The sequence below is a fragment of the Malaclemys terrapin genome, chromosome 15, assembly GCF_027887155.1.
Source record: "Malaclemys terrapin pileata isolate rMalTer1 chromosome 15, rMalTer1.hap1, whole genome shotgun sequence".
NCBI lineage: Eukaryota > Metazoa > Chordata > Testudines > Emydidae > Malaclemys > Malaclemys terrapin.
The window spans coordinates 29,123,684-29,151,682 of NC_071519.1; the positions used below are offsets into that span (position 1 = coordinate 29,123,684).

Genomic DNA, 27,999 nt, shown 5'->3' on the forward strand with positions numbered 1-27,999 from the left:
GGAACAGATAAGTGAAAACAATGCATGTAACATCCCTTTAGTTTTATGATGTTTAAACACCCAAAACATTAATCACTTTGATCTATACTAATGCACGAGTGAAATGACCTGAAAACACTTCAGCATGATCTGGTCAGCCAGTGTCACAGCATGTTGCAAAATAATGTTATTTAACAATAAACAATGGGTTTAAATCAAAATTTGAATTAGGGAAATAAACACTGAAATACATCTGTTAGGCCAGTGCTTTGTCTTAGTAAATAGGAGTATAATTATTAGTCAAGTTTGTTTTGGGGCAGGCAAATAGAATATAAAAATCAAGTGGGATGGTATAAGGTGTGTAATAAGACCCAGTGGTCCTGTTATGGTTTTAGGAGAGTACTCAGTTGGCTGTATATCTGTTTCCTATTATGGATCCTGATAATGAAATAAATGGAAGATGTGTGCCTAAACCCCCTACACTGCATTGAAAATCTCAGTCCCCTGTTTTGGGAAGGCAGGTGTATGATAAGAACTGGGGTCTGTGGTAAGAAGGATATTGGTTGGGTTTTGATTTAATCTTTGGTTCATTATTTTCTTGGCTTGGCATGAGGAGCAGCTGCAGGTTCAAATGTTTTTTTAATGCAATTATTTTTAATTGATAGGAAAGCCATTTAGGCCTGGTCTACACTGGGGTGGGGGGGTGGGAAATCAATCTAAGTTACGCAACTTCAGCTACGTGAATAACGTAGCTGAAGTCGATGTACTTAGATCTACTTACTGTGATGTCTTCACTGCTGTAGGTCGACTGTTGACACTCCCCCGTTGACTCCGCCTGTGCTTCCTGCTCTGGTGATGTACCGGAGTCGACGGGAGAGTGCTCAGCGGTCGATTTATCGTGTCTTCACTAGACACGATAAATCGACCCCTGCTGGATCGATCACTCCGGAGGTAAGTGTAGATATGCCCCTAGAGTCAATAGATACTTCTGAAACTATAGGGAGCAATCTTGGCTCCATTGAAGTCAATAACAAAACTGCCATGGACTTCAGTGGGGCCAGAATTTCACCTATATCTTTTAGATCTAAAGAAATCAAGCAAATAAGATTCAGGCACAAGAGATGGAAGCAGACAGGGCTAGTGAGGAGCTCTGACAATAGGTAAGCAGGTAGAAAGCTAACACTACTGCTTAGTATGCAAAAACATATTCCTTTTACTGTGACCTAATACCCACCTCCCAAGCTTTATTGGGTCCTTGTTATCTCTTGACACAAACCTTGATTGTGAGCTCTCTGGGGCAGGTGCTGGCTTTTACTACATACTTTCCTGCTAAACTCTGTTTTTTTCTACCATGTCCTCCCACCCTTCTCCACTCTGTTGGTCTCTTCTGTTACATCCTGTCTGACTCCTAGCCTATGAACTCTCTGGGGCAGGGCTGTCTGCTTTGTCACATGGCTGCACAGTGCCTGGCACAATGGTGCTCTGATCCCTGAATGCAACCTCTGAGCCCTAGTGTGATATAAACAACAGAGGCTTACACAGAAGAAGTGAGTTTGAAGGAGGAAAGAAAGGCAGTATATCCTTAGTAAAAGCTCCAAGCATAAGAAGCCTGTGGATGTGGAGGAAGGGTGTGGTTGAAATAAGAATCTTCCATGGGGTGGAGGAGGAAGAGATCAGTCAGAAATTACAAATTCAACGGAGAGGTCATATATCAGACTTTTCCATTTGTGAAGTTGGCTCTGTGTTTTTATCACCACTCCTGTCTGGTCAGACTTCTGTCTTTTTGCATTTTATGGCCAGACACACACTCCAGGTGATGTAGATTCAATACGTCAGGAAGGGAGTTGCAATTTTCTGTTATTTCAGCTTCCCATGAGCTGCTTTTCTTTCTCTTGACATGCCTGACAGGAGCAGCCTTTGCCAGCAGCTGCTCTCCCCCCACCCAAACAAATGATGGATGGAAAAATAAAAGCCCTCCTCCAATAATGCTGCCAGTGGAGTTACAAAGACGAATGGATTTGGACTGGCAGACCCTTGAGCCGTCAACAGACTCCAGAAGAAATGAACTATTTGATTATGAAGAATGTACTGGCACTATTTCACATAGGTAAATTTAGTGTCTACTTATGCAGGACATAGTAAATTGAGCAACAACCTGATGTTCTTGCAAACAAAATACTACAGACCTTGTCCCTCTTACTGTACCTTTCCTCCTACATACGTCCATGTTGAGGCCGGTAATGTCACACAATAATGATTTCCCAACAGATAATCAGGGCAAGTTTCTGAATCAAGGTATAAGCTACAACATTTGAAGAAGAAACAGTAAATAGAGTTAACACTGCCTCTTGGTTCAGGAAGAGCAGAAATGCAGAATTCATCACAGTGCATTGCTATCTGCAAGGAGTCTAATACTATCCACCTAGAGACTCATAGACTCATAGACTCATAGACTCTAAGGTCAGAAGGGACCATTATGATCATCTAGTCTGACCTCCCGCATGATGCGGGCCTCAAAAGCTGACCCACCCACTCCTGGAAGAATTCTCTCCCTTGACTCAGCTGCTGAGACAGCGACAACAATGAATTAGTAGAATGGAAGCTTCTTGCATGCTAATGGAGAACAAGCCAAGGTCATTTACTGGGGAGCTATGGAAAAAGCATCTAGCAGGAAGGACTGCATATGGATTGGTAAAGACACATGGATATGTGGTCCAGATTGTTATTGACTGAAAGGTGTTACCATCTTTGATACTCTTTGTGAAGCTAGTTGGTGATCTTAGTCCACTCCACCAGACCCAATGCAGTGCCCACTGCAGTTCATGGAGAGTCTCCCATAGATTTCTTTTATATTTTTTAACATCTAACCTTGATTGTGAGCTCCCAAGAGATTGTTGTTTTATTACTTGTTTGTACAGTGCCTAGCAAAATGATGCCCTGATCCTAGGCTAGGGGTACTGTGCTACAAGTAATATGGCATTTTCCTAAGCACAATTTCTCTAGCCAAGTCCCTTTTCCTCTCTGCTATATGGAGACCGCTGATCACTGCATGACTTATATGTTTTTCATTTTAAATAACTTTTCCTCCATAAACACGTGAAATTCCGTTTTCACCCATTCAATGTCTTTTTAATCAAGAGAAAGAACCTTTGAGAATGATCTGCACTGACCATGCAAATTGCAGTGAAACAGACAGTGGAAGATTTGCATTTAAACAAATCCCAAACAAGCTATTTCAGAGACATCATTAAATTGTGAAAAATACATTTCCGTCAGGCTCAAAGAGAACTTTATTAGCGGAGAATGAGCATTGACTTCATTCTCAACTGGAAAGCTCCTGACGGTTCATTTTCAGAAATCTTGCAGAGTCTGAAAGGGGGGAATTCACAGCAGCATTCAGAATGGAAACTGGTGAGTTTCATTGTCCAAACTTTCCAACATATAAAATGTATATCTCACCGATGGTTAATTGAAATATCAGTGGTAGAAAACAGGGGAATGGGCACATTATGTGTTGTCTGAACTGAAGTAGAAAGGCAAAGAAAGGAATGTGCCTTTAAATCGCTATTTGGTATTTTCAATATTTCAGTATTTTAGCAATATTAACTAATATCTTCAGCCTTCTCTAAATACAATTTAGGATGCTTACTTAATTTATAATGCACTTTTTCAGAATTTACTGGAAAATTGTAATAAATTCTGGTTTTCTCCTGTCTGTGCTGCCAGTTATTTCAGGGTTTTAATATCTCAGTGTCAGATCTAGCACAGTGTCAGATCCGTTAGTCTTTAAGGTGCTACCAGACTCCTTGTTGTTTTTGTGGATACAGACTACCACGGCTACCCCCTGATACTTGAGATCTAGCACACTGCCTCACTGAACTCAATGGGATGGATTATGTGAATCGAGGCTATCTAGGTGAGAAAAAGTTGCAGCACTGGGCCCTTATTTTGTAGCTGATAAATTAGATAGGCCCTGATCCTGCAATGATTTAAGCACTTGTGTAACATTACATATGTGAGAAGACCAATTGACTTCAATAGGACTACTACTCATCTGAGTACAATTGAGCATGTGCATAAGTGTTTGCAGGGTCTTACTTTGTAAATAGAATCACTAATTTAAAAGAAGCTTTCAGTATAACATTCATGTGCTTTGCTTCAGTGGTTCAGGGTTAGAGCTGAGTAAACGGGTTCACTTAAATAAGAATCGGTATGAAAATTGGCTTAGTCCTTGAACTAAAGTTAATCCATCCCTGACTAGAATTCCTTTGATTTTTACATGAAATACAGTGAAATCAGCCCAGTCCCATCTGAGATATTGTCTATATTAAGACAATAGTAAAGACAAAATGTAAACATTTATATGTATATATGGGCATGGGATCCCACATATTTACCAGAGGAACTGACGATAGAAGTCAATCAGTTAATGAGATTCTAGAATATTTGACTATAGAGTCTGCAAGTAATAATTGTTGTCTCTTTTTCAGGATGTGGAATTGGGATAATGTATTATGGAAAGGGGTTCACAGCATATAACTTGGGTTCACATGGGTCCTTCTAAAGCAAATGTACTGTTGTATGAGAAACGCCATCTAAAAGTAGCCACACACTGATGACTCAGAGAAAGCAACCTAATACCTAGAGCCCTGCAAATCTGCGGATATTCGCTTTATAGCCACAGACCATGTTTGTGGATCAGATGTGGATACAAATTTTGTGTTCGCACAGGGCTCTTCTAATACCTAGCTCTTATATAGTGCTTTTCATCAATAGCTCTCAAAGAGCTTCATAATAATAAAAAATAATAACTAGCTCTTCTATGCTATTTTTATCTGTAGATCTCAATGTGCTCTACAAAGGAGGTAAGCATCACTTTACAGATGGGGTAAAAGAGGCACAGAGAGGGGAAGTGACTTGCCCAAGGTCATCCAGCAGGCCAGTGGCTGAGCCAGGAATAGAACTCAAGTGTCCTGAGTCCAAATCCAATGCCCTACACACTAGGAAACACTGCCTCTCCACAGTGGTACTGAATTATATTTACTTCACAATGGTGAGTCAGTGTCATTATCACCATTTGACAGATGGGGAAACCAAAATGCAGAAAGGTAAAGGAATTTCCTTAAGGTCACATGATTAGTCGGTGTCTGAGCCAGGAACAGAACCTACAGAATCCCAGAGCAGGACCCTCGCCATGGGGTTATGCTGCCTCCCACTATATCACACAACACTCCCATTCAGCTGCCTCTGCAGCACAGCTCATTTACCCCCCAGATTGAATCTTTCACACAATTTCTTTTGCATCAAAAGTTTGTAATGTGCGTTCTTGACCTCTTACAGGTCAAGTTTCATCAGTACATAGAAAGACAGATCCATCACGGGCAGAGAGTGTGATCTAGTGACTAGTCTGGCAGTGACTCTGCCACTGACATGCTGTATGACCTTGGTCAAGTCAGTTCACCTCCCCGTGCCTCAGTTCCCCCCCACCGTAAAATGGGATTCATGATGCTTACCCATCTTTGCAAGCCACTTTGAGATCCTGAGATGATGGTAGTGAATAGGTGCAAAGTAGAAGTAGCATTATAATACATTTGAAAAAATCATTTGACTGCAGATGTCAGTCAGGTCCTGCATCCAATTCTAGAACACTGATAATTGCTTTAAAGGTATTTAGCAATCTGTTTATAGAATTGCTTGGGTTTAAGATCTGCTTCAATGCATATTTGCTCTAATGGCACAAGATTAGCCCATCGTTGCCATTTATGTATATGTTGCAGTTTGAGGATCAGGTTTTTTTGTCTTGTTAAACAAGTTTTATGATACTGTCCAATCTAGCTTGGTGTACCTGGAGCCTGAGATTGACATCCTGTAGGGCCTGAGTCCCGTTTACACAGTGCTGATAGTGTACATGGTACACTGCCAGAGAGCTGTAAAGAGGACTTAGTGCAAATGAGAATCGGGTTCCAAGTCTTCTGGTGTATTTTGGCCTCATTTATTTAACACCCTCGATGCAATATTATATGTGTTTTAAAGAATGACAGAAATTAGACATGGAAAAGACTGAACAGTAGAGCTGGTTAGAAAATTGCGGGAGAAGGGGAGGTAGGGATCCTGCAGAAAGTTTAATTTTTTTTGTCAAAGAAAAAAAAAGAAAACAAGAATTTTTGGCCAAGAACCATTCAATTTTGGAGTTTTTTGTTTTCTGATGAAAAATCATAAATATTCAAGGAAAGAAGACATTTGTCACAAAAAAAGATATGTCTATACTCTGCTATTTGGGCACTTCTATTAGAATTATTTTATTAATAAAAAATTGTTCATTTAACATTTAGAGGCATATTTATAGAGGTGGAAAACTCTAAGTGCAAGTACTGTTATGTATATATTGTCCACTTTTGCTGTATTGCCTTGGTGTATGATCTGGCATGTGGATGCATCATATGCATTAGCGGTTTTATTTTAAAGTTAGACAACTCAAAAGTTTAAAATTAAATATTTAAACTTCCTAAAAATACCCCTAAGCAATCAATTTTAGGTGTATACACACAGACATGCATGTAAAATTTTGCTTGCTTGTTTGTTTTTTTAGCTAACTTTGTTTTCATAGCTTCTTGATTAGAAGCCCAAACATATTTTTATTAGACCTAAGACACTTTAGAAATTATTTGCAAACAAAATAATGATGCCCAGGCTCAGAATTTGCGCTTCAGACCAATGCAGCAGAAAAATATCCTTAATAATAGGGGTTTATAGCAGAAATAACAAAAGCCTATTCACTAGGGTCCTGAATCAATGCCTAGTGGAGTCCATGGAAAGACTCAATATGTGGATGAGTCAGACTCAGTCAGTGGGAAGAGGGGGACTCAGAAGATGTGAGTGCTATTCCCAGTTCTGACCTGCTGTGTGACCTTTTGCACATCACTTCACCTCTCTGCTTCCCCTCCCCCCTTTTGTCTATTTACACTGTAAACTCTTCAGGGCAGGGCTGGACTCTTATTCTTTGTTTGTACAGCACCTAGCACAGTGCAGCCCCGATCTTGGCCGGGGCCACAGACATTACTAGAATAAAAATAAATAATCACAATAATACAAGCAATGCCCTGTCAAAGAGAATTTTAGACACTCTGTGACCCATGGCCAGCATAAAGACCCGACACCACAAAAGCCTCAAATTTCACCCTATGTAAGTTTCTATGAGTTTAAATACACCTGTGAATAACAATACTGTAGGTATTAAAATGATAAAGTGAGTCAGAATGATGAAAAGCATAGATGTAGCAAGGTAAATCAGAATTTTAAAGAGATCAGATACTTCCCCTCTGGTACGTTTGTGTTTGCTTTCTGTCCGGAAACACAGATCTTTTTGTTTTCCAAAGGATTAATTCAGACATCAGCTTCCCATTTGTAACATTTGAATAAAAGCCTTTTTTTTTAAACTCCTCACTGCTTTCCACAGGTGTGAGCTCTTTACATGGACAGACTCCAATGGAGAGGATAAAAGAGTCACCTTCATTATTGTACCCTGCTACATCACTAGGCTCATTTAGTCAAAACAGCCAAACAAATGGAAAGTTTTGCAGAGATGTACTCAGGGAAAAACAAACAGATATGCCTCTCCAAAACTCACATAGAGTCAAATTCCCTCCTGTGCAGGCTTCACCGGGACTTAAGTGTTGCTTAGTGGATAAATCACTGCTCTGGGACTCAGGAGTCCTGGGTTCTAGTCTCAGCTCTGGCACTGGCCTTCTGAGCAACCCTGGGCAAGTCATTTTGCTTCTCAGTGCCTCAGTTTCCCCATCTGTAAAATGGAGCTAATGTAGTTCCCTGCTTTGTAAAGCTTTCTGAGATCTACTGCTGAAAAGTACTATTTAAGAGCGAGGTATTATTAATTAATTATTATTATTATTAAGTGGTTCATAGGCCTTGCATTGGCTCTCTGCACAAGGGTGAATTTCATCCTTAAAGAACAGCTTTACCCAACTTAACCCAAAGTCTCTGACTATCTTACCACTTCCTCCGGCTTTCAGTTCCTTTGAAGAACAGACTATTTTTTACCAAGTCGACTTGCTGTTTCGTCTTGATCTGTTCAAGGGAAATGTTTGGTTCAGATTAAAACAAGTAATTAAGTACAAAGGTCTTGCTTGAAATTATTTGCTTTTCTAACCAATCCGATACGCTGGGCCAGATTACAACCTGCCAATCCAAAGAATAACATAATATAAAAGGCTAAGTTCTCTGTGGCTGCAAATTGGTGTTGTTCCCTTGACTTTAATGAAGTTGCATGGATTTACACCCATGGGAAATCTGGCCCATAATTTATTTCTTTTAGGTTTATAGAACAATAAAAAACACCCATACATAAACCTCTGGGTACCCCAAACACTTCAACTTAAATGTTCAAATAGTGACTGCCCAAATATGAATGAACTCAGCTAGCTGATAAATCAAAGCAGCAAAAATGCCCCGTTAGCCGCACCCCCAGAGACACACCCTCAGCCTCCCCACAAAACCCTGTCAAATAAATGCCTTTTGCAACATGCCCAGAAGGTCACCAAGTTTTGGACCAATGAGGGTGAGGAACAAGTTCCAGAGTCCTGGGACCCTCACAAACCCCGCCACTCCCCCCAATCATACTACTTAGCGCTCATCTAGCACGTTTGATCTTTCTCTTGCAAAGCACTTTACAAAGAAAGGTCATTTTCATCATCCCCATTTTATAAATAGGGAAACTGATGCACCTGGAGGGAAATGAATTGCCCATGGTCATCCAGCAGGGCAGTAGCAGAGTTCAAAATTGAATCCAGGTCACCCAAGTCCCAGTCCAGTACCCTATCAACTATAATATACCTGAGGCCTCTCTCAGGTATACAGAACTCACACCCAGTGTTGGTCTGTTTTTTTTTTTTTTTAAACAAACTAATAATAGAATCTTAAATATATACCAAACAAACCACCCTTTTCATTATGCAAGGCAGCATACTGCACAGCATAGACTTCTACCACTTGAGCCAAAGGAGTAACACTGTCAACTGGTAGCAGTAGTAGGCTGTTATCCGCTAGTGGACCAGCCACTAGAGAGGGATACAGTACCCACTCTGCCAATGGGGGTTACACTTTTTAGATATTAGTTACTATTAATTGATGTTATCAAGATCTTTAAATTATCTGGATTTTGTTGAATGTAAATGACAATTATTCATTGTAAGAAGATAGTAAAAATTTAGTTAAAACACTGGTGAGTGTTAGCAAAAAATAAGGTTATTACCTCTTTAATATATCTGCCTACTTTTTTTTTTTTTTTTTTTTTTTTTTGGTCTCATTGTTCTGTAATTCCATTGTGATTTGGGCTAGTGATTTCAAACGTGTTTTAATCGGTTTTGGTGGGTAGGGTCCGAAATCGAGGCAGAATTAGTATGATTGAGGCATCTCTTGAGATTACCACCTGATTTATAATTTAAAAAGCCAACCTTAAACCCTTTTACAGACATGTAACATTTTCTGAGTGGTATTAACAAAGATGCATCAAAAAATTACATGAGGATATGGAAAAAACGCAGCTTGTTGCCCCTAGAAAACCCCACATCCTCTATATACGAAGGCCGCAAAAATGACAGATGGAAATTAATGAGCTCTCCATATGTAGCAGCTGCAGAACGAAGCCCACGCCGACTCCTCTGGTGGCAGATTCTCTCTGACATTGAAGGACAAGGCTAAGACTAGCAGTTTGAGCACAAGACTAGGAGACAGGAACTCCTTAACCTCTCAAACAGCCCATCCCTAGGGAACAACTCTTTGTTTTAATGGAATTTGCTCTGCCTAAATGAGACTTAGAATTACTAATTATTTTACCTTTGCATTGGGATGGTGCTTTTCAGATGCTTTCTGCACAAGCAGTCAATGGCAGTGCTTGAACGAGAACCCATGCCTCCTGACTTAGCTCCCTGTCTGCTAGACCGTGCTGCCTACTGAAACAGAGAGTGGGCTTGAGAAACTAGTTTCTCATTATCTAGGGTTCAGCACATTTTAATCAAAGGCATTGTAATGAGAATGTATTTTAGCTGGGCCATTTGGGTTTAGAGTTTTTTGTCTGTGTTGCGCTGACAGTAATATTGCCTCGGAGTATGAATGTACAGTATGTGCCACATATCAACACCCAGGTTTCCAAAGCACCTTATTACCAATTTTCAAAGTCGAATGGGAGTTTCACCAGACAGTTCCTACTGAGATGAATGGAAGCCATATGGCTAACTCCCCTTAGTTAACTTTGAAAATCTCAACCACCGAATGTAAGACCAGAAGGGCTCACTTATGATCCCCTAGTCATTGCTTGCGTAACACAGGCTAGCGAATTTCACCCACTGATTCCCGCAGCAGAGAGAATTTGTCTTCCCCACTGCACAGTGGCCATCATCACGCCCAGTAACTTCTTAATGAACAAGACCATAAGGCAGGGACTGTCTTTTTGTTCTGTGTTTGTACAGTCCCTAGCACAATGGAGTCCTGATCCACAAGTGGGATTCCTAAGCACTATTGCAATACAAATAATAATCTTCTGGCATACATCCCATCTTGATTTAAAGACACTTGACGATTTGACTATCCGTACCTTGGTAAGCGATTCCATTTATTCTACTTCCTGGCTGAATTCTACTCACACATGCTCCCTTTGTTTAGTTCCTACAGACTACGGCAAACGAGTTTACCAAGGAGTGAGAGTAAAACACACAGTCAAAGATCTCCTTGCCGAAAAACGCTCGAGACAGACCAGCGGCTCCCGATTCAGCGTAAGTCGTGTTTTAAACAGAAATGTCATTGTACAGAATCCTCTTGCTTTAAGAGGATTTGCACTGAGCACAATGTACCTGCAACACCGAAGACTTCACAAAGTTTTGTCCTTAGGCAGCCTTCTTGGTATAGGAGTTTAAAACAAAGGGTTAAGAGCCAGGAGGATCTTTCAGGAGTCTAACGTAAGATGAGCTACTGTGGGATGTCAGAAACCACCATCGTCAGGGCAAAAAGCAGGAATATTTGTGCAGTTAGGGTCGGCTCCAAAGATCACTGCATCTCTAATTAATTTTTCATGTCAATGAAACCCTAAGAGATTTAAATCCCAGGAGGCACAAATCTCACCCACTTTAACTAAACTGAGAACACTAAATTTCCAGTGCCTTTCACAAAGGTATGTTATGGCCTTCAACGACAGATTAATGTACCAGCATCTATGTCTGACCAAACTGACTTGGTAAAAATGAATGTCCTACCCCAACTGTTATACTCCCTACAAGGTAGGGTGTGTGTGTGTGTGTGTGTGTGTGTGTGTGTGTGTGTGTGTGTGTGTGTGTGTGTGTGTGTGTGTGTGTGTGTGTGTGTGTGTGTGTGTGTGTGTGTGTGTGTGTGTTGTTTGTTTGTTTGTTTTTGTTTTCTATTCCTGGAAAGAGAGAGAGAATCAGCTTGCTGAGGATCCAAAGGCAGAAAACAAAAACGGGGCATTACCTTTCTCAATGGAAATTCTGGCACCTGTAATGCAATAGGCTTGGAAACTGCTGAATTTTACAGAAACTGAGAATAGCCTCACATGACAAGGCACTGAAGCGACCTATTACCCTTCCTAACCTGATTTATGGCAAAGACACTTGGTTCCCTCAGGAAGTCAGGGAACATCCTATGCTAGGGACCACTCTCTTCTGTTCTATGCTATGCTATATATGTTTTTATACTGTGCTTATCTGAGCACCTTCCAGCTGTGCATTGAGCAACTTGATTACACACCTGTCAGGTGTGGTTTGTTCTCTCATCCTCTCCCAAGAGGGAAAAGCACGCGGAAAAGTGTTTTGTTTTGGTTGGTTGGTTGTTGTTATTACATATCCCTTTTGCTATTTGTTTATATACTAGAGAAGGTAAGGTCAAAGAAATGCACCTTGCATTTGGACTGGAAAGTGGCGAGGTTTGTGACAGTCTTTAGTTTCTGGGGGCAGTCGTCAGGCTTGGACCACCTCCGGAGAAGGTTTTGCCTCCCACGCTCTGCAAATACGGAAAAAGGTAGCCTAATAGCTTGGTACAGTGCCAGAATTATCACTGACTTCCTGGATATGCAGCCGTCATCTCCCAGGATGAGATGCTAATGGTGAAGATAAGGTGGCAAAGAACTGCTGACCACTGGAGATATTGAACAGCTCCGAATTTAAATTTAATCTCCCCTTTTGGAATTTCTGTATCTACGTCCAAGTTAGACGTGTCATACGTATGCACTAAAAGTTTTCCAAAAGAGATTACCAGCTTGAGATGCCTTAAAGGGGCTTGATTTTTCAGAAGGTAGTTGCTCAGCATTTTCTGAAAATCAGACCCTTTTAAGGTGTCCCTCATTGGGCACCCAAAAACAGAAGCTCACTGATCACTTCTGATAATCTTGGCTATACTTACTAAAGGAGAAACTCCACAAATCAGGGAAGAACTAATTAGAAGAAACAGCAGACTGTCTTAACCCAACTAAACTCCTGTCTCTTCTGAATAACTTCTTAGTGGAGATTCAGTCACTAGTGTCTACCTCATATTCTATACCCTGGACTTAACCCTCAAGAAGAATTTGAAGAGCTCATCTGTGGCAGAAAGCACTTGAATACCCCTTTGAAGGTACTGAGTTCAGTGGCTCTTGGCCAATTTGCCACAGCTAAACATCTGACCCTAAGTAATCTGTAACACAAGCAAATGCAGCACCTCTTGCTGCAAAGACTTTTCCATTTTTCTTCCATTTTAAACAAAATGAATTCAGAGCTACACTTAAGATGCTCCAAATGTGATTATCAATCACTGTCACTCATGCATTATTTATGGGCTGCTATTATACATGCTGATTATACATGGGCATGGATCCATTATTTCATGCACTGCAAGTCAGCAGTAGACTCAGGGGCAGATTCTCCATTCAGACACAATGTGTTTGTGCCAGTTTAACTCCACTGACTTCAGCAGTTACACGGACATAAAACCGGCATCAGACCCTTAGTGTTTAACCCTTTAGAATACCCTCTGGGAACCATCCCATGCAACCAAGTCTCTGGCACTAATTTAAGCTAATCTAACACAATGTCAGGCTACATTTTGCCGTTCTTAATTCTATCCAATTACTCTTAGTTATAACCCTGTTCAGATAACCCAAATAATTGCCTTGGAGTTTAGAGTCTTGGAATAGTTGGACTTTATATTCTTCAGGTAGCTCCTGCCCTCCCAGAGATACACACTTAGGCTGAGATTTTGAAAAATGATTAATTCCCATTGGGTGAAGTCCTGGCCCCACAGAACTCAATGGCAGTTTTGCCATTGCCTTCCGTGGATCCAGGATTTCATCCAAAGTGCCCAAAGCTCCTTGAGTGACTTTGCAAATCTTAGCCTAGCTAGTCTCTTAGCCACACAAATTTATCTCACTTTCATGTTTCACCATAAGTCACATCATCCAGCCTCCGATAAATTTGGTTTCTCTTTTCTGAACTACCAGAAAGACACCGACAACTTGGAGATGACACAGTCTCCAGAACAGGACACAGTATTCCAGCTGTAATCACATCTGATATGATGACTGTGTTGGTAAACTGTTCCCTGGAGGCATTTGCTATTTGTTATTACGGTTATGTGATTGGTCACCTTAGTCAAGTGGCATTATTTCTCATCTCTGACTGGCTGGGTATAATTGTGACAGATGAGGATGGTACTGTATTATCAAATCACTGAGCCTTTGATTTTCTCAGCGTACGGAGGAAGCAGTTTGTGGAATTAGGAGCAGAATGAGGGACATTTTAGAGCATTTGAAACTTTTTTCCTTTCCAGGCCATTTGAGTCAGGTTTTCACGGTTAGCAAAATTAGGCAGAAAACAGATTTTAAATTAATTTTCTCTCTGTCACATTTACATCCATTAGCTGCATGTGGCAAAAAACAGAAGTCAAACAACCAAACAAAAATTCAGCTCATAAATTACTTAAAATCAGAATTTGCCACACAGAACATACCAGCTTATAAGACTTGACATAAAGGCCCACAATGTGTGAGAGCAAGCACACCTTGGTGCATGCCTGACTTGCATAAGTGCACTGGGCACATGCACTTTTGTATATGCCTAACTCATGCAATGGCTTTTGTGCAGGCACGAACGCTTTGAAAAAAACCAACTGAAACTTCAGTCAGTGATTCAAGACCGTCATGCTTTAGCCACTCTTCACTCTGGAATATAAAGATGCCCCCTACTCAGTACTTAGATGTTATGGCGGTGGGTATTCTAGGAAGCCCTACGCTAGATAGATAGGCCAGTATTGTAAATGTTTCCTTACGCCTTATTTGCCATGTTTGTTTTGTATTATCTGCAAAAGCAGAACAGTTTTTGTATATGTAGATAATACAAAATTACTCTCTAGCTAGTTCCTTACAATAAAAGTTATGGAGGTGGGCAAACTTCCGTATTTGCTGGGACAATTCTCTGATTTGTTTGGAAAAGAATTGCTGTGAGAAGAGATAAATAGATAACATAATATAATATTATGGAGTCTGAGTGAACAGCAGGTGAGTGAGCACGATAATGTATATTTATGATGCAGTATAATTACATTGCACCCTTTGCATGAATCTGATCTTTGCTCAGAAGTCAGTAAACCCTTCCTTAGCCAACGAAAGCTCATGGTCACAGATGTGTGCTCCCAGGCTGGCCTGATCATTGTCAGAAAGGTTGACGAATGGTCTGTTGAGTGACATTAAAACTGTCACCATTCTGCAATAGTAGGTCTTTTATTCTCCAAATGATATAAAATAAATTTGCATTGTGATGATATACAGAGGATTTGCATATTGATTTCCCATGAATTGCCGCGCCATGTTACCATTTCCTCTGATCTATCTGGGTGTCTGGGAAGGAGGCAGAGAGAGGAAGTGTTCCTCTCTGGGGAAAAAAGGGGGACACCTAGTAAATAAATACCACCTAGTTCTTATATAACACTTTTCATCCATAGATTTCCAAGTGCTTTACAAAGACAGGTCAGTATCATAGTCTTCATTTTACAGATGGGAAAACTGAGGCACAGCGAGATAAAATGACTTGCCTGAGGTCACTCAGCAGGCCAATGGCAGAGCCAGGAATAGAATTCAGGTCTTCTGAGTCCTAGTCCAGAACTCTATCCACTAGACAACACTGCCTCCCATGATACATGTTCTCGCTACCCAAAGATGCATCTCCACAAAGGACAGACCCTCTAGCAGAGATTTGCTAAATACTAGGGCTGGCTGAAGTTTTGTCATCAAAATATTTTAAATGAAAAAAAATATGCACTGAAATTGTATATTTTAGTTGAAATGTTCTGGTTTTTCAACGAACCCCACACACACACACAAAAATCAGATAAAAATGTACAGTTTTCAGTCTGAAAAACAGTTCTGGGTATTTTTGCAGTGAAAAAACAAATTCATGAGACATTTATGGAAGGAAAAAAACCAACTCCCCACATCACACTTTTTAAAATTTCTTGGAAGAAACAGTTGGCATTTTTGACCAGCTCCACTAAGGGCGAGAAGGGCCTTGCCGCTCTGTTAAGTTCTGCTGAGGGTTTTATGAACAGTGAGCTGACCTGCCTCGTTAGCAGGAGAAAGCATCACTATTATTGTTATTGAATTAGGCCCCAATCCTGCAACTGGATCCATGTGGTTGGATCTACTGAAATCAATGAAGGCCCAAGGATCAGCCCATGCAGATATATTTGCATAACCAAGGTGTGACTGTTTATTATTTATTTGCTTGGGATCCTCCTTTCACACACACATACCCCACCACTCCGCTCTCCCCTCAGTGGATGGAGTGTGGCTTGTTTCATAACGCAAGCAAGTCATGTTGCTGAATAATGATGGTAAACTGAAACAGCAGCATTGCTCTATGCACTTTCTTTTGCAGCTCACAGGAAGCATTGCCTAGTAATGTAAATCAATGGAGAAGAGGGCCCATACCAAGATTATTAATTGCTTTACAAACTATAGCCCCAGTGATGTTAAACAGACTCACTGATCTATACTAACTCCTGCTGTGTGAAAGGTACAGTTATGATAATCCTGCAGTGCTGAAAAGAAATAATGCAGGGAGGAAATAGACTAATGAGTTTAAAATAATCTGAGCCACACACCACTTGATAAGGAAACACAGAATGAAATCCAAAGTTTAAGCCCAGGCAAATATGTCAGTGTCTGTTCTGATTAATTGCCAGGGAGAATATGCTACAATGCCCATTCCAAGAAAGTTAACATCCAAAACCAAGTTAAGCAATTGGTGCTATTTGCCAGATCTCTGGAGCCGTCAATGAGATCAGTCTGCTGAGATGATCTGCAACATATGGGGATTTTTAACTATAAAAATAAAAAAATCTGTAGGGCTCACATATGCCAATATTCCAAGGTGTTTTACATTAAAGACCAGAGGACTAATATGTCCTAAGCCCACCTGCCCCAAGAGACCCGCTCTCTCCACAGGATACTGCCCTAGAAGAGATAAGCCTAGGCCCTCAAGTATCCCCCACACCATATAAAAATCAGCACATTCTCTATCAGAGTCCCTTTCTCTGGGAACTCTGTCCCCACCCCTCAAGGGGTGACAAAGCCCACATTTGCTGACCTCCCAAGCACTCCGCAAAGCTGCCATTGCTGCAGGGCTGAGGCAGTGGAGAGTGGTACAGAACTTCTGCCTGGGAGGAAGGGGATATTAAACTGTATAGGTCCCATGACTGGGGCTTAACTAATAAGGGGGCCAGGTGGGAAGCAGAAGTGTAGCTGCTTTGGACTGGTTTGTAACGCTAACCCTATTGTTTTCTTGAATGTATAAGAGCACCCTGAGCTTTGGCTGGACATGTTGGTGTGGAGTTTCTTTTAACTCAAGATCATAGGAATGAAGAAATGGAGGCGAGATCTCAGCCCAGGCAGGTAGAAAAGTAACAGAGGGTATCAGCACGCTGAATATTCTCAGCGTATTACAGTTCCTAGTGCTCATGCGAAATGTCTGAATGTTCATCCCACTCAGCGCATTTGCAGCGTTTACTCAAATGCCTTTGTAAAATGGCATTTTTAAATTTTAAACTACTTGCTGTGGGTGGGCTAATGACAGCCCAGTGCAGTTTAAAGCAACTGATTCAAAGCTTAGCAGAGGTCTCTCTTACCTTAAATTACAAGGTGCTTGTTTATTAATGTAGGAACATTTTTTATTTATATTTCTTATGTACAAGAGGGCAAAACAGTCATTTGACTAGTGAAAATGTAACAAACAAGGGTGGAATGAGCGGGAATCTGGGGCCCCAGGCCCCCACCTTGGCCCCATACCAGATGATGGATGGGCAGCCTCGGTCAAATTTAAGATAGTGGTGTTAGCTCCATACGCTGAATTGCAACACAACTGACTCAAATGTGGCCTGCCCACCCCGTCATGATGGAGGGGAGCTAGGCCAAATTTGCGTGAGTGGCGTTGGGACATGGGGTCGCAAAGCTACCCAAATTTGAAGCGGCCAAACAGGTAACTTGGGCCCCCTCCTTAGCAAAATTCTGGTTGCATTCCTGGTAACATGGGGTATGAGCTGGTTTTGAATCTGGGTCCTATGGTACAAAAGACAGGACTGCTATCACGTGAGTTAAAGGAGTTTCTGGCAGACTGCTGTTTGCACCATAAAACTTGACCGCGTTGTCTAAAATGCAAGAACTCAGTAAACCTGGAACTCTCTCTCGCTCTCTCGGATTACGAAAAAGTTTCCTGCCTGCCAAAAAATACATACCATCCAGAGTCAGGCACTTGTTGAACTGAAGGAGATAACACAAGACTTCAGCTAGTGGCCAGGGTTTACTGCTAAATTGGCAGCAATCCGAGAGAGTTTTGAGGCGAACGTGTATGTTTAATAGCACCCTAGCTTGGTGCTGAAGGCTAGGCTGTAACTAGATGAGTGACTGTGTGCATTTGCTGACTAGTGACTCAGACATGCTTGTCCTAGCCCCATGGGATCAGTGTCTTGTTCCATGCAATGCAGTAGAGGAGCAGGGGGCAGTTAAGAGTCACAAAAAAAATTACAACTATCCCTGCCTCTTTCTTCTCCCAGCCCCTGGCTTGCATTTAGTTCCTTCCAAGCACTGTCTCTACAGCACCTGCGTTTCTCCCCTACCTGTTACTGCCTCTCCCAGTCTGATGGAAAGGTATCCCTCATTTTCTGGGCTAGAACTCTCCTGAAACTGATGCTGGTCTCTCCATTTCATTTGCCAACTGGGCCCTTCGCCTTAAACCCACCCTTAATCACATGAGTAATCTTTCCTCACATGAACAGTCCCAGTAAACTCTGTAGGATTATACCAGAACAAACAAGAATTGCTAGACCGAATCAGACCAGAGCTCTATCTTGTCTCCTGCAGTGGCTGGTACCAGCTGCTTTAGAGGAAGGTGCCAGAAACCCTGCATAACCTGACCCCATGGAAAGTTTCTGCCTCTGCCCTCAATAGCTCAATGTTGGTTTAAGCCTTTAGCAGGAGGCTTTATATCCTAGAGAAAGATTACTCAGGGTATGTACATGCAGAGAGTAGGATGTCGGAATAAGATTTGCATGGTCAAGTTCTAACCTGGTATAATATAGTGCGTTCTCTTTGACAAAGCTCATCAGGATTCACTGGCCAGGATTTTCACAAGTGGCTAGTGATCTGGGGTGCCCAACCACACGCCCTTTAGGGGGGTTGATTTTCACAGGTGGGTGCTCAGCACTTAGTGAAAATCCAGAGCCTTTAAAGGAGCAGAAATCGGGCCCCTCAAAAACTGACAGAGCTAAAATCATTTCTCTCTTTTTGACATCCTAGCCATTGCTTTTACTTTGTGATTTAAAGTATTTTATGTCTAAAACGAGCAACACCCCAGATTGACTAGTTAGGAGCAGTAAAAGGAGAAAAAAACACAGCTGATTCACTTCTTTTCTATGTTTTCAATATAATCCCCAAAGTAGCTCTGAACAAGTAGGGTACATTCTGCAAAATACTCCACCATGAAACTGCCACAGTCCTGCCTGTGGAATACTCTTTCCTCAAACCTCTTATCTTTGGAGGAGCCCATAGGCAGCTGTGAACTTACCATGTTAGCTAAAGGAAGTCTTAACGCTGGCAAATTTAATTCAAATATAAACCTCTAAATTTGGTTGCCTGACATGGCAGGAACCTCCTGTTTGCTGTATGCAAACTGGAAATTGTATACTGTACCGCCTTACAGGGTCAAAAGCCGTGGAATAGTTAAAATCTCTCTTGGTCGGGTTGGTTTTTGTTTTGTTTTATTTTAAATAGGGTTTAGAAGTTTGGAGAAAGACCTAAGTACAAAATATTTGTGTCAGTGCTCACAACGACGTGCATCTGAGCTTTTCCATATAGAGAAAGCTGCCTGTTACGTGTTATGCAGAAATCTGCTCGTGCAGTTGTAGTAGCAGCATTTGTATGATGCACTGGAGGTAATCTGAAATGGAGAGCTGAGGTATGAAATATTATTCAGGGCTTGCTTGACCTCCACTAAACTTCAAGTGCCAGATGATATGTTTAACATTGTGTACCAACTGCGCTGAAAGAGTAGTAGTTAGGTGTTCAGAGGTGCCACTCATTTCATTTGCAAAGAGGGCCCAAGCAGGTGGCCCAGTTCAGAATCTCGGAGAAGTGAATGGAGAACTCTGTCAGACCAAAGTTCCATCTAGCCCAGTAGCCAGTCTTCTGACAGTGGCCAGTGCCAGATGCTTCAGAGGGAATGAACAGAACAGGGATGTCGAGTGATCCATCCCATCATCCAGTCCTAGCTTCTGGCAGTTGGAGGTTTAGGGATCCCTGGAGCATGGGTCAAACGATTCTCATTTGGGCCATATTTTATGGAAACACAAGATTAAGAAAATGCAGCTTCCTAAACTCATAGAAATGACAGTAGAAATGGCTCTGAGCAAGGTATATTTACTGCTGATTTGACCATAGGAATTTGAATTGGGATTCCAAGGAGGCAAGATCCCCCTGGAGCAAAGTGCTCCATAGAGATCCAGAGCACACTACTAATAGAATGGCTAAATCTCTCCGTTGGATGATAAAACTGGTATTCAGTATTTTGCTTTCTACGTTCACCGAAAACTCATGGCCAGCATAGCAAACAATGTTTAGTGAAAAATAAAATAACTGTTGCAAAACTTTCGCATTCTAGAGTGCATTTGCATCAATATTTTACCTGTTCTTTGAAAAACTAAAACATGTATTTAAAAAGAAGCATTGGCCCTGCATGTGAGCACCCAGTTCATGGGTCAGAGTCTCTGCCCACTTAAGTCATCCCATGCTCTGTGACGAGCTGCAGAGGAGCTCCTGGCTGCAATGCACAGAGCTCTGCCACCCATTTGTTCTCCTCTGCCCGCTTTTCTGCAGGAGGGGAGCACGCAGGCCTGCGTTAATTGGATAGTTACATGGTTAACAGACCTCTACCTTGGTTGATTTTTAACTGAATTCATACACACATAGGCCCCAGTCCTATAGTCAGATCCCTGTGGGATGATCCCTGCACTCATATGGAACCCCACTGGGACTCAGCACAGGTGTAAGAATTCATCCGTGTGGATCCAATCACAGCATCAGGACTATCATGTCATCCATCTTGTGGCTTTTCACAACCTAATGTTCGTTGATTAATCTGCCACAGTTTATACCCCTCCTTCCATCCCCACCCCCTTTACTTCCATTTGCTGATATTGGTGCCTGTTAATTCTGCCTCAGTTGAAACAGTACAACTGGAAAACAGGCTCACGTTGCAAGCACTATAGATGGTTGCTCTGTTAATGACTTCCATAGAAGGAGTGTGTGATTAGAATACACAATGGAAACTCTGCTGCAAATCCATAAATATTCCCCCCATTCATTGTCCAGGACAACACCCAGTGCATGTGCAATGACTCACCTTTAGAGATCATCAATGGGGTTTGAACTCCAGACCCTTAGTCCCAAAGCACAGACCTGTTGGGATAACTGGTCCTACAAATTTGCCCAAATTGTGAGTTCAGCTGTGAGAAGTGAGTGAAAGTTCATAAAGTGTCACAATAACCAATGATAATAAAAGTTGATGGGAAAAGTTACAAAAGGGAGACAGACTGAATTAGTGCAAACAGAAAGGCCTCCTGATATAATTCAAGGACTGTTTTAAGATCATGCTTGGTAAACGAGACAGCATCAGACCAAAAAAAAAAAAAAAAATCAATGAACCATAATTGGTGTGCCAGAAATTAGGCCTACTGATGGACAAAATAATGACAGGACAGGCTATTCTGCCCATCACTCCCTTTTGGGGTCCTTAAAGAAAGACTCTGGGGAGAAAAAATTGGCTACCGGTGTGAGCTTCAACATTATGGCTGCCACTCCCACCATCTTCTGGGACCATGGCCCTACGGAATCCTGATCCTGAGAGATGTCCTGCCCAGACTGGGCCACAGAGATGGACCCAGATGACGCTGCTACCTCCATCAGCTCCAGCTAAATCCTGAACCTTGTTTAAAACTGTTTAGTGTTGGACAGTGACTGGGGCATGTTAACAACTTGGACTTTTTAGGCTCCTATATTCCATCTAAATTGATACAACAGACCTCGACCCCTTGAGCTAAATGAGCAACTCCATTAGCTGGTAGCAGCAGTTGGTTGTTATCCACTAGCAGACCAGCCACTAGAGGGGGATGTGACACACACTTGGCCAGTGCGGTACACATATAGAGCCTGGCTTTCCATTGTACTGCCCACATAGAGTAATTTATACCTGTGCAGAGTAGGTGGGAAATGCTACAAATCAGAACAATAACAATTTATACCCCCTTTCCACTGGTATATATGACTGCGCATGGTGCAGGGCTATGGAGTATCAGACACAATTTTTAACACAGAGGGGCTGACTCTCACATGAAGGTCACTTTACACGACTCTGACTGTGTAAAGGAACTTTAACGTAAATGAGCTACAAGCCCAGTTGATTTTCCTGCTATTATCAGCATTTGTCTTCCTAGCCTCCGTCTGCTATTACTTTCTCTCTTCAGAGCTTGCAGTCGTGTGCCTCATTCCTTCTCATTCGTAACGTCACTGAGATTCCAAAACGACATCGCAATGGTGCAAAATCCACTTCCAAGCTACATGTTTACGCTCTGGATTGCAGAAGAAAACACTTTCAATGTCTCTTTATTTTTTAGGGCAGTGCCAGCACCTCCCCGTCTCCATTTGTCCAAATGTCGGGTGAGTATTTTCACTTCATCATACATGACTTTAGTGTCGGCAATTCAGTGCCATTACAGTTTCATTCTTCCTGTGAAGGGACTTGAAAATACTACCACGAAGAGCTGTGGTGGTGCCACCCAACACTCAGAGAGGAGAGTCACTGAAGGGTTAACTCAGAAAGGTATCCTAATGACATTAAATCCCTTCCCTGGAGCCCCAAGGAAAGGGAGACCACGAGAACCAACTCTGAGAGGGGAAGGCCAGTCTTGTAGTTAAGGCACTGGGTTGAAACTCAGAAGAATGGGGCTCAGTTTCTGGCTGTCCAAGACTCCTTATATGACCTTAGACAAATCACTTAAATGGCTTTGTGCCTCAATTTCCCTTCTGTAAAATGGGGAGAATACTACTTTCTTTGTCCATCTTTTCTAGTTACACTGCAAGGTCTTTGGTGCAGCGGCAGTCTCTCACGCTCAGTGGCATTGGCCACTGTTGGAAGATAGGATACTGGGCTAGATGGACCATTGGTCTGACCCAGTATGGCTGTTCTTACGTTTGTATGATGCGTAGCACAATGGGGCTCTGATCTCAGACGGGGCCTCTAGGTGCTATTGTGATATGAAGAACAATGCTGGGATGCACTCTGCACATGTTATTACAGAAGCAGAGACGCAAGCCCATTTGCCTAAGGGAGATACTTCCCTAGTGCTAATGGCCCAGGAGAAACCAGCTGTGCTGCTGAGAGATGCCTCCTGAGAGTGGACATGGGGTTGCCACTAATGTACAGCCTCACACAGCTCCACATTGTAGTAGAAATTGCGGTTTCCCATTGGGCTGCACAAGGAAAGTGCAAAAGCTGGTATGGTTCATTTCAGGAGGGTGTGGTAAATGGGTGGATGGGAGCTGGTGGGTAGGGAGCAGATGGTTAGCCCCCCCCCACCACCTCCCACACACAAGGTATGAGAGGGGAACAGAAAGGGAAGCAAAAGTGGGGGAAGGGCAGAGGCCAAAACAGCTGGTCCCCAGCCCATGGGCAGAGCAGTTCAGTGCAGAGCATCCCAACAAAGGCCCCAGTTCAGCAAAACATGATTTACTTTGCTGAACAGACATTGACCTAAACACATCCGTTTGTGCTTTGCTGAATCGGCCAATGCTGGGTTTCCTGAGGTTTAATTGTACCTGAATTGGGCTTACCTGAGTCTATGGGAGACTGGTTTCTGGATCTTCAATAAGAGTTTGTCAAGTTCTGGTACAACACACACCAAGACTGAGAGAAAGGGGAAGGCCATGCTGTCATTTGATAATTTCGTAGTTTCATAGAGTGTAAGGCCAGAAGGGACCATTAGATAATCTAGTCTGACCTCCTGTATATTGCAGGCCATTAAATTTCACTCAATTACCACCATATTGAGCCCCATAATTTGGGATAGACTACAGCATTTCAGTCCTAGGAGACTAAACTGGTGTGTGCCACAGGCAGAGAACAGGAGAAACTGAGGTGTGACCAATGCCTGAGCCCCCTGCAATGGCAGGGAAATGATTAGGTGAGATCTTCCAAGATGATCCTAGCTTGAGATCCATGCCCCATGCTGCAGAGGAAGGCAAAAAAAACCCAGGCACCCTGTAATGACCATGGGGGTAAAACCTGCTGTGCAGGGACACTTGTTTAACGACAGGATTCTCTCCTGCCCTGGGAAGTGGGCAGATGTTTGTTACAGATGGAGGGGAGAGTTGTGTGGTTTTCAGCTTTGTTGATTTGCCCAATGAATTTTGACTCAGTGGCTGGTGACTTTGACATGACCTTTCATTGGTATGACTTCCATCTTTCTCGCCAGCAGGCTCCACTGCCATGTCTGGTTACTATGGAGTTAGGAGATCATTCATGTCCGATTTGGATTTCCACAACACTAAGCCGCTTTCAAATGATGTTTATGCTTCATCCCTGGGGGCAAAGTCCTTTCCGTGTGACTCCTCTGCCGTTCAAGGGTACCCGCCGCTACTGGACCCCTATTTCACCGAGGACTATCGCGCCGCTGCCGTAACACCCAGCACCAGCTCCCTTTTCAGCACCTCCTCGCTGCCCCCGCTCCTGCCGCCCTTCCCCAATGACTCAGCACATTTCTTAATAGTGAGTCTGTGCACTGCTTGGAATTTGGTATCCAGGGTTAAATGGTGGGTTGGATTGTGTAGAGGGTGCACCACATCTGGAGGCATGGTACTGGAGCAGAGGGAGCCTTGGTCTGATCCATTCTGACAGTTCCTATGCTGCTGTCTTCCTGTCTCCTTCTGCCTAGCGAAGCCTCCCTGGCTGTCCCGCTGGGATCTGTCAGTTCTGCTTGTGGGTTGGTGGGAGGAGAATTGATGGGAAGGGTCACAAAGTTCTCCTGCCTCTACCACCCCAAGGAGCAAGAACCAAGCTCAGTCCCAGACCCACAGCTCCTGCATGGCACGTATGAATCTGTATGCTCCACCCTCCCTCTTCAAACCCCACTGAAATGATAACCAGCCGAGCACTTACGGATATGCTTAATTTCAATGGACTTCACTGGGAATACTCGTGGGCTTACAGTTAAAGTGCTTTGCTGGATCAGGGCCTAAGACAATCAAGTCTGATCTGGAACTGGGTGCAAGGTAGTTTCCTCATGCCATAAATTCTGGCTCTGTTTTCCTTAATCACTTTTTACACACTCCTGCTAGTGTCTAAGGACAATACAGAGCTGGCTGTGTGGGGCCTAGGTTAGAAAGCAGGAATAGCTTAGCTTGGTAAACTCAGAAGCTAGAAGACCCAGTAGATTAGGTGTTGGTGTCTTTTTGCTCTGGAACATGGCATTATTCTCAAAGATCTCCCTCACCCTCTTTCCAACAGAGAGACTCCTGGGAGCAGGGCATGCCCGACAGCCTCAACCAATCCGATGCCGTGTGCTCAGATTCCCTACAAACCTTGCCCACAACTACCAGCTGCCTCACCTCTCACGAGAGTGGAAGCACTTCCCAGTATAGAAGCTCAAGCTGGAGTTCTGCCATCCCAGGAGCCCAGTCCTACCCTTTGCATGCTTTTGAAGATGTCCACTACGTACCGAGTTACCCTGCCACCTCGTCCTATTCCTTTTCACCATTTATGACTGTAGCGAATGACCTACCTCCCAAGATGCTCCACCTCTCATCAGAAGAGCCCTTAGATACAACCTCCCTTCATGACAACTCCTCTTGGGCAAAAGAAGACGGGAGTCCAGTCTGGGGGACATATGAATGCCGAAGAACTTATTGAGGAAAGCTCACAGTTGGTGACAAATTAGAATTAACCTTCACTCAGACAGCTGAATTGATTGTAGGATATTTCCCTATAGTCAATCATTGAAAATTGAGGACAGTGATAACATACTTGAAGGCAAAAATGCTAAGAAGAATTTCAAACAAAGGAAATATTCATTGCTAAAATCAGCACATTACTTAATGCTCTGTTTAACAATATAATTGTCAGGGTTACTGTGTAGCTTGTAGACAATGGTCTCGATCCAATGCCCAGGGAAAGTCAATTTAAAAAGTCCAATGACTTCAGTGGTCTTTGGATCAGTCCCAGTTTGGAAAACAACCTTAAGAAACAGAACCTCATCTTTTTAGTTGCTGATAAACCGTGTCTATTTAAACAACCTTAGAAGATTTCTACAAAGTGATTCTACAAAAAGATACCGAAGTTATGGAGGGGAAGGATGGAAGCCTTTTCAAATAATTTAAGTTCTGTATAGTGATATCTTACTTTCTACCACATACATGTAAATTCCAAATGCCAATGTTATGTAAATATGGCATTGTCCTAGGGTGATAGTTATGGAAGGGATAGTAAATAGATGGTGAACTTGGACAGACAGCATATCAGGCAATGACAAATAAACTTCTGTAACCTAAAATCAGCCACAATGGATTGCTTCAAGGAAAATTATGATTGCAGTATACGAACGCTTATCTGTTACAGTGGTTTTCATACCCAAATAATTACTATTTGTTATTATTCATTTATTGTGTGTAATGCTCCAAACAGCTCCAAGCCCCCCTTGTGCTATGCAAATACATAGTAAGTGACAGTCCCTGCCCAAAGAGCTTGTAATCTAAAACCCAGACCCTGCAAAGACTTAACTTTAAACGGGTAAATGGTCCCACTAACTTCAAAGGCACTGCTCCTGGGTGCAGAGGTCTGCCTGCATGGATTCATTTGCAAGTTGAGGGCCAGTGTTTTTCCAAAGCCATTCTAAATTAGAGATGTATGGGTATTTCTTGAAGCATAGAGGAAGAGGTGTCTGTATATAAATTATACGATCATATTTTGAAGGCCCATAATTTTACACCCCAACCCTGTTTTTTTTTTCTAATGGCAAGGTCCATTAAACTCAAAATATCCCTTTGTTATTATTTGCATTGTGATACCACCTAACAGTCCCACCCAATATCAGAGCCCCGCTACCCTAGGTGCTGTACGAACACATAGTGAGAGATAATCCCTGTCCCAGAGATCTTAAAATCTAGACAAGGGATACAAACGGTGGGAGGAAAAACTAAGCACAGGGGGGAAAGCCTATTGATTTCACTGGGAATGAGGCATCTAAATACGGGTGAGGATCTGGGCCAAAATGACATCCCTAAGATCCCACAGCAGGATACTGGCAGAACCAGGAATAGAGCCCAGGTCTCCGTAGTGCAGGCCAATGTCCTGACCACTGGATCATACAACTCTTTTAGCCAAGAAGACACTTCATTACTATTTTTTTCTCATGTGATGAAATTCAACAGCCCAGATCTCACACGCAGCCCTATAACAGCCAGCCAGGAAGGAGTGGGGCAGGGGAGCAACATGCAATGGATAAACAGTTGTAAGGAAACAAATTGTAGTTTCATGCTTCCAAAGAGATTATAGCAACAGAAGTGAAAAAATACATTTTTAAACTGATTACAAAGTACGTCAGCTGTGTCCCTTTAAAAAGCTTTTCAGAACTTTAAACAATGTGTGTTCACACACCCCAAAGCCCACTATTCGCGCCCTTGCAAAGAGCCCTGCCAGGTGAAAAAGATATGTGCGCCCCAGGAGCTCAGTGTGGCCACTAGAGGGAGCTGTTCACACACAGATGGAACTAGGCCTGTCCCTTTTGTCTGCACAAAGCACATCCATTATGATGTTTCTAGTTAACTTCTTTGTGTTAGTAGCAATTTTGTTTCCAGAGCCGTGATGCTTTCTCCTTTGATGGGAAATGCTCCCTTAGTGTGGCAGCGGGAAAGACGCAAAATCTTAGTTTAGGAGACATCGGACATGGTGGCATCATGGGCTAAATCCTCAGGTCTGTCTGAATTATGCTCAGCACAAGGCCTGAGGAGTGTGGGGGAGACAAGGTGGTTTAAAGTCGTATTTGCACCCTCTCCCCTCACCGATTAGATCCTGGGGGCAGCCAGGGGCATCACGGCTGCGCTAATCTCCACTGGCTGGTAACAGCAATCCAAGGTTGTTACACAGTCAGTGGGATCCCAGGAGACAAAGGTAATCCAGCCACACCTTCTCTTGTCCCTACTGTGCACTTAACCCAGAGGGGACGGAACCGTCAGGAGGTTGTGTAGAGGCTACTTTACCAGCCAGGGATTCCTCTGCAATGGGGGACTATCCACGTGGCAGCAATGCCAAAGGGTCCAAGATGGATCTGAGGATTTGGCGCACACAATCAGTGACCATTTTAGCAGCTTATTAGAAATCAGTTATGAGCGCCTCCCATTCTGGCTGCTCACACATTTCAATCAGGCACTGAGAA

General features: G+C 42.7%; 1 protein-coding gene across 2 annotated transcripts; it reads left to right on the forward strand.

Moving 5' to 3' along the window:
• Positions 1-661: 661 nt before the first annotated feature.
• POU2AF2 (POU class 2 homeobox associating factor 2) lies at positions 662-27,991 on the forward strand. 2 transcript variants are annotated; one of them, XM_054049497.1, is made up of 5 exons: positions 662-3,390; positions 10,654-10,763; positions 22,189-22,231; positions 24,046-24,338; positions 25,077-27,991. In XM_054049497.1, exons 1-5 carry the CDS (start codon positions 3,381-3,383, stop codon positions 25,476-25,478), a joined length of 858 nt encoding a protein of 285 aa, XP_053905472.1. In that variant the 5' UTR covers positions 662-3,380; the 3' UTR covers positions 25,479-27,991. The 2 variants fall into 2 exon arrangements, with proteins under 2 accessions (XP_053905472.1, XP_053905473.1); XM_054049498.1 differs by having other exon boundaries at positions 24,049-24,338.
• The last annotated feature ends 8 nt before the right edge of the window (positions 27,992-27,999 follow it).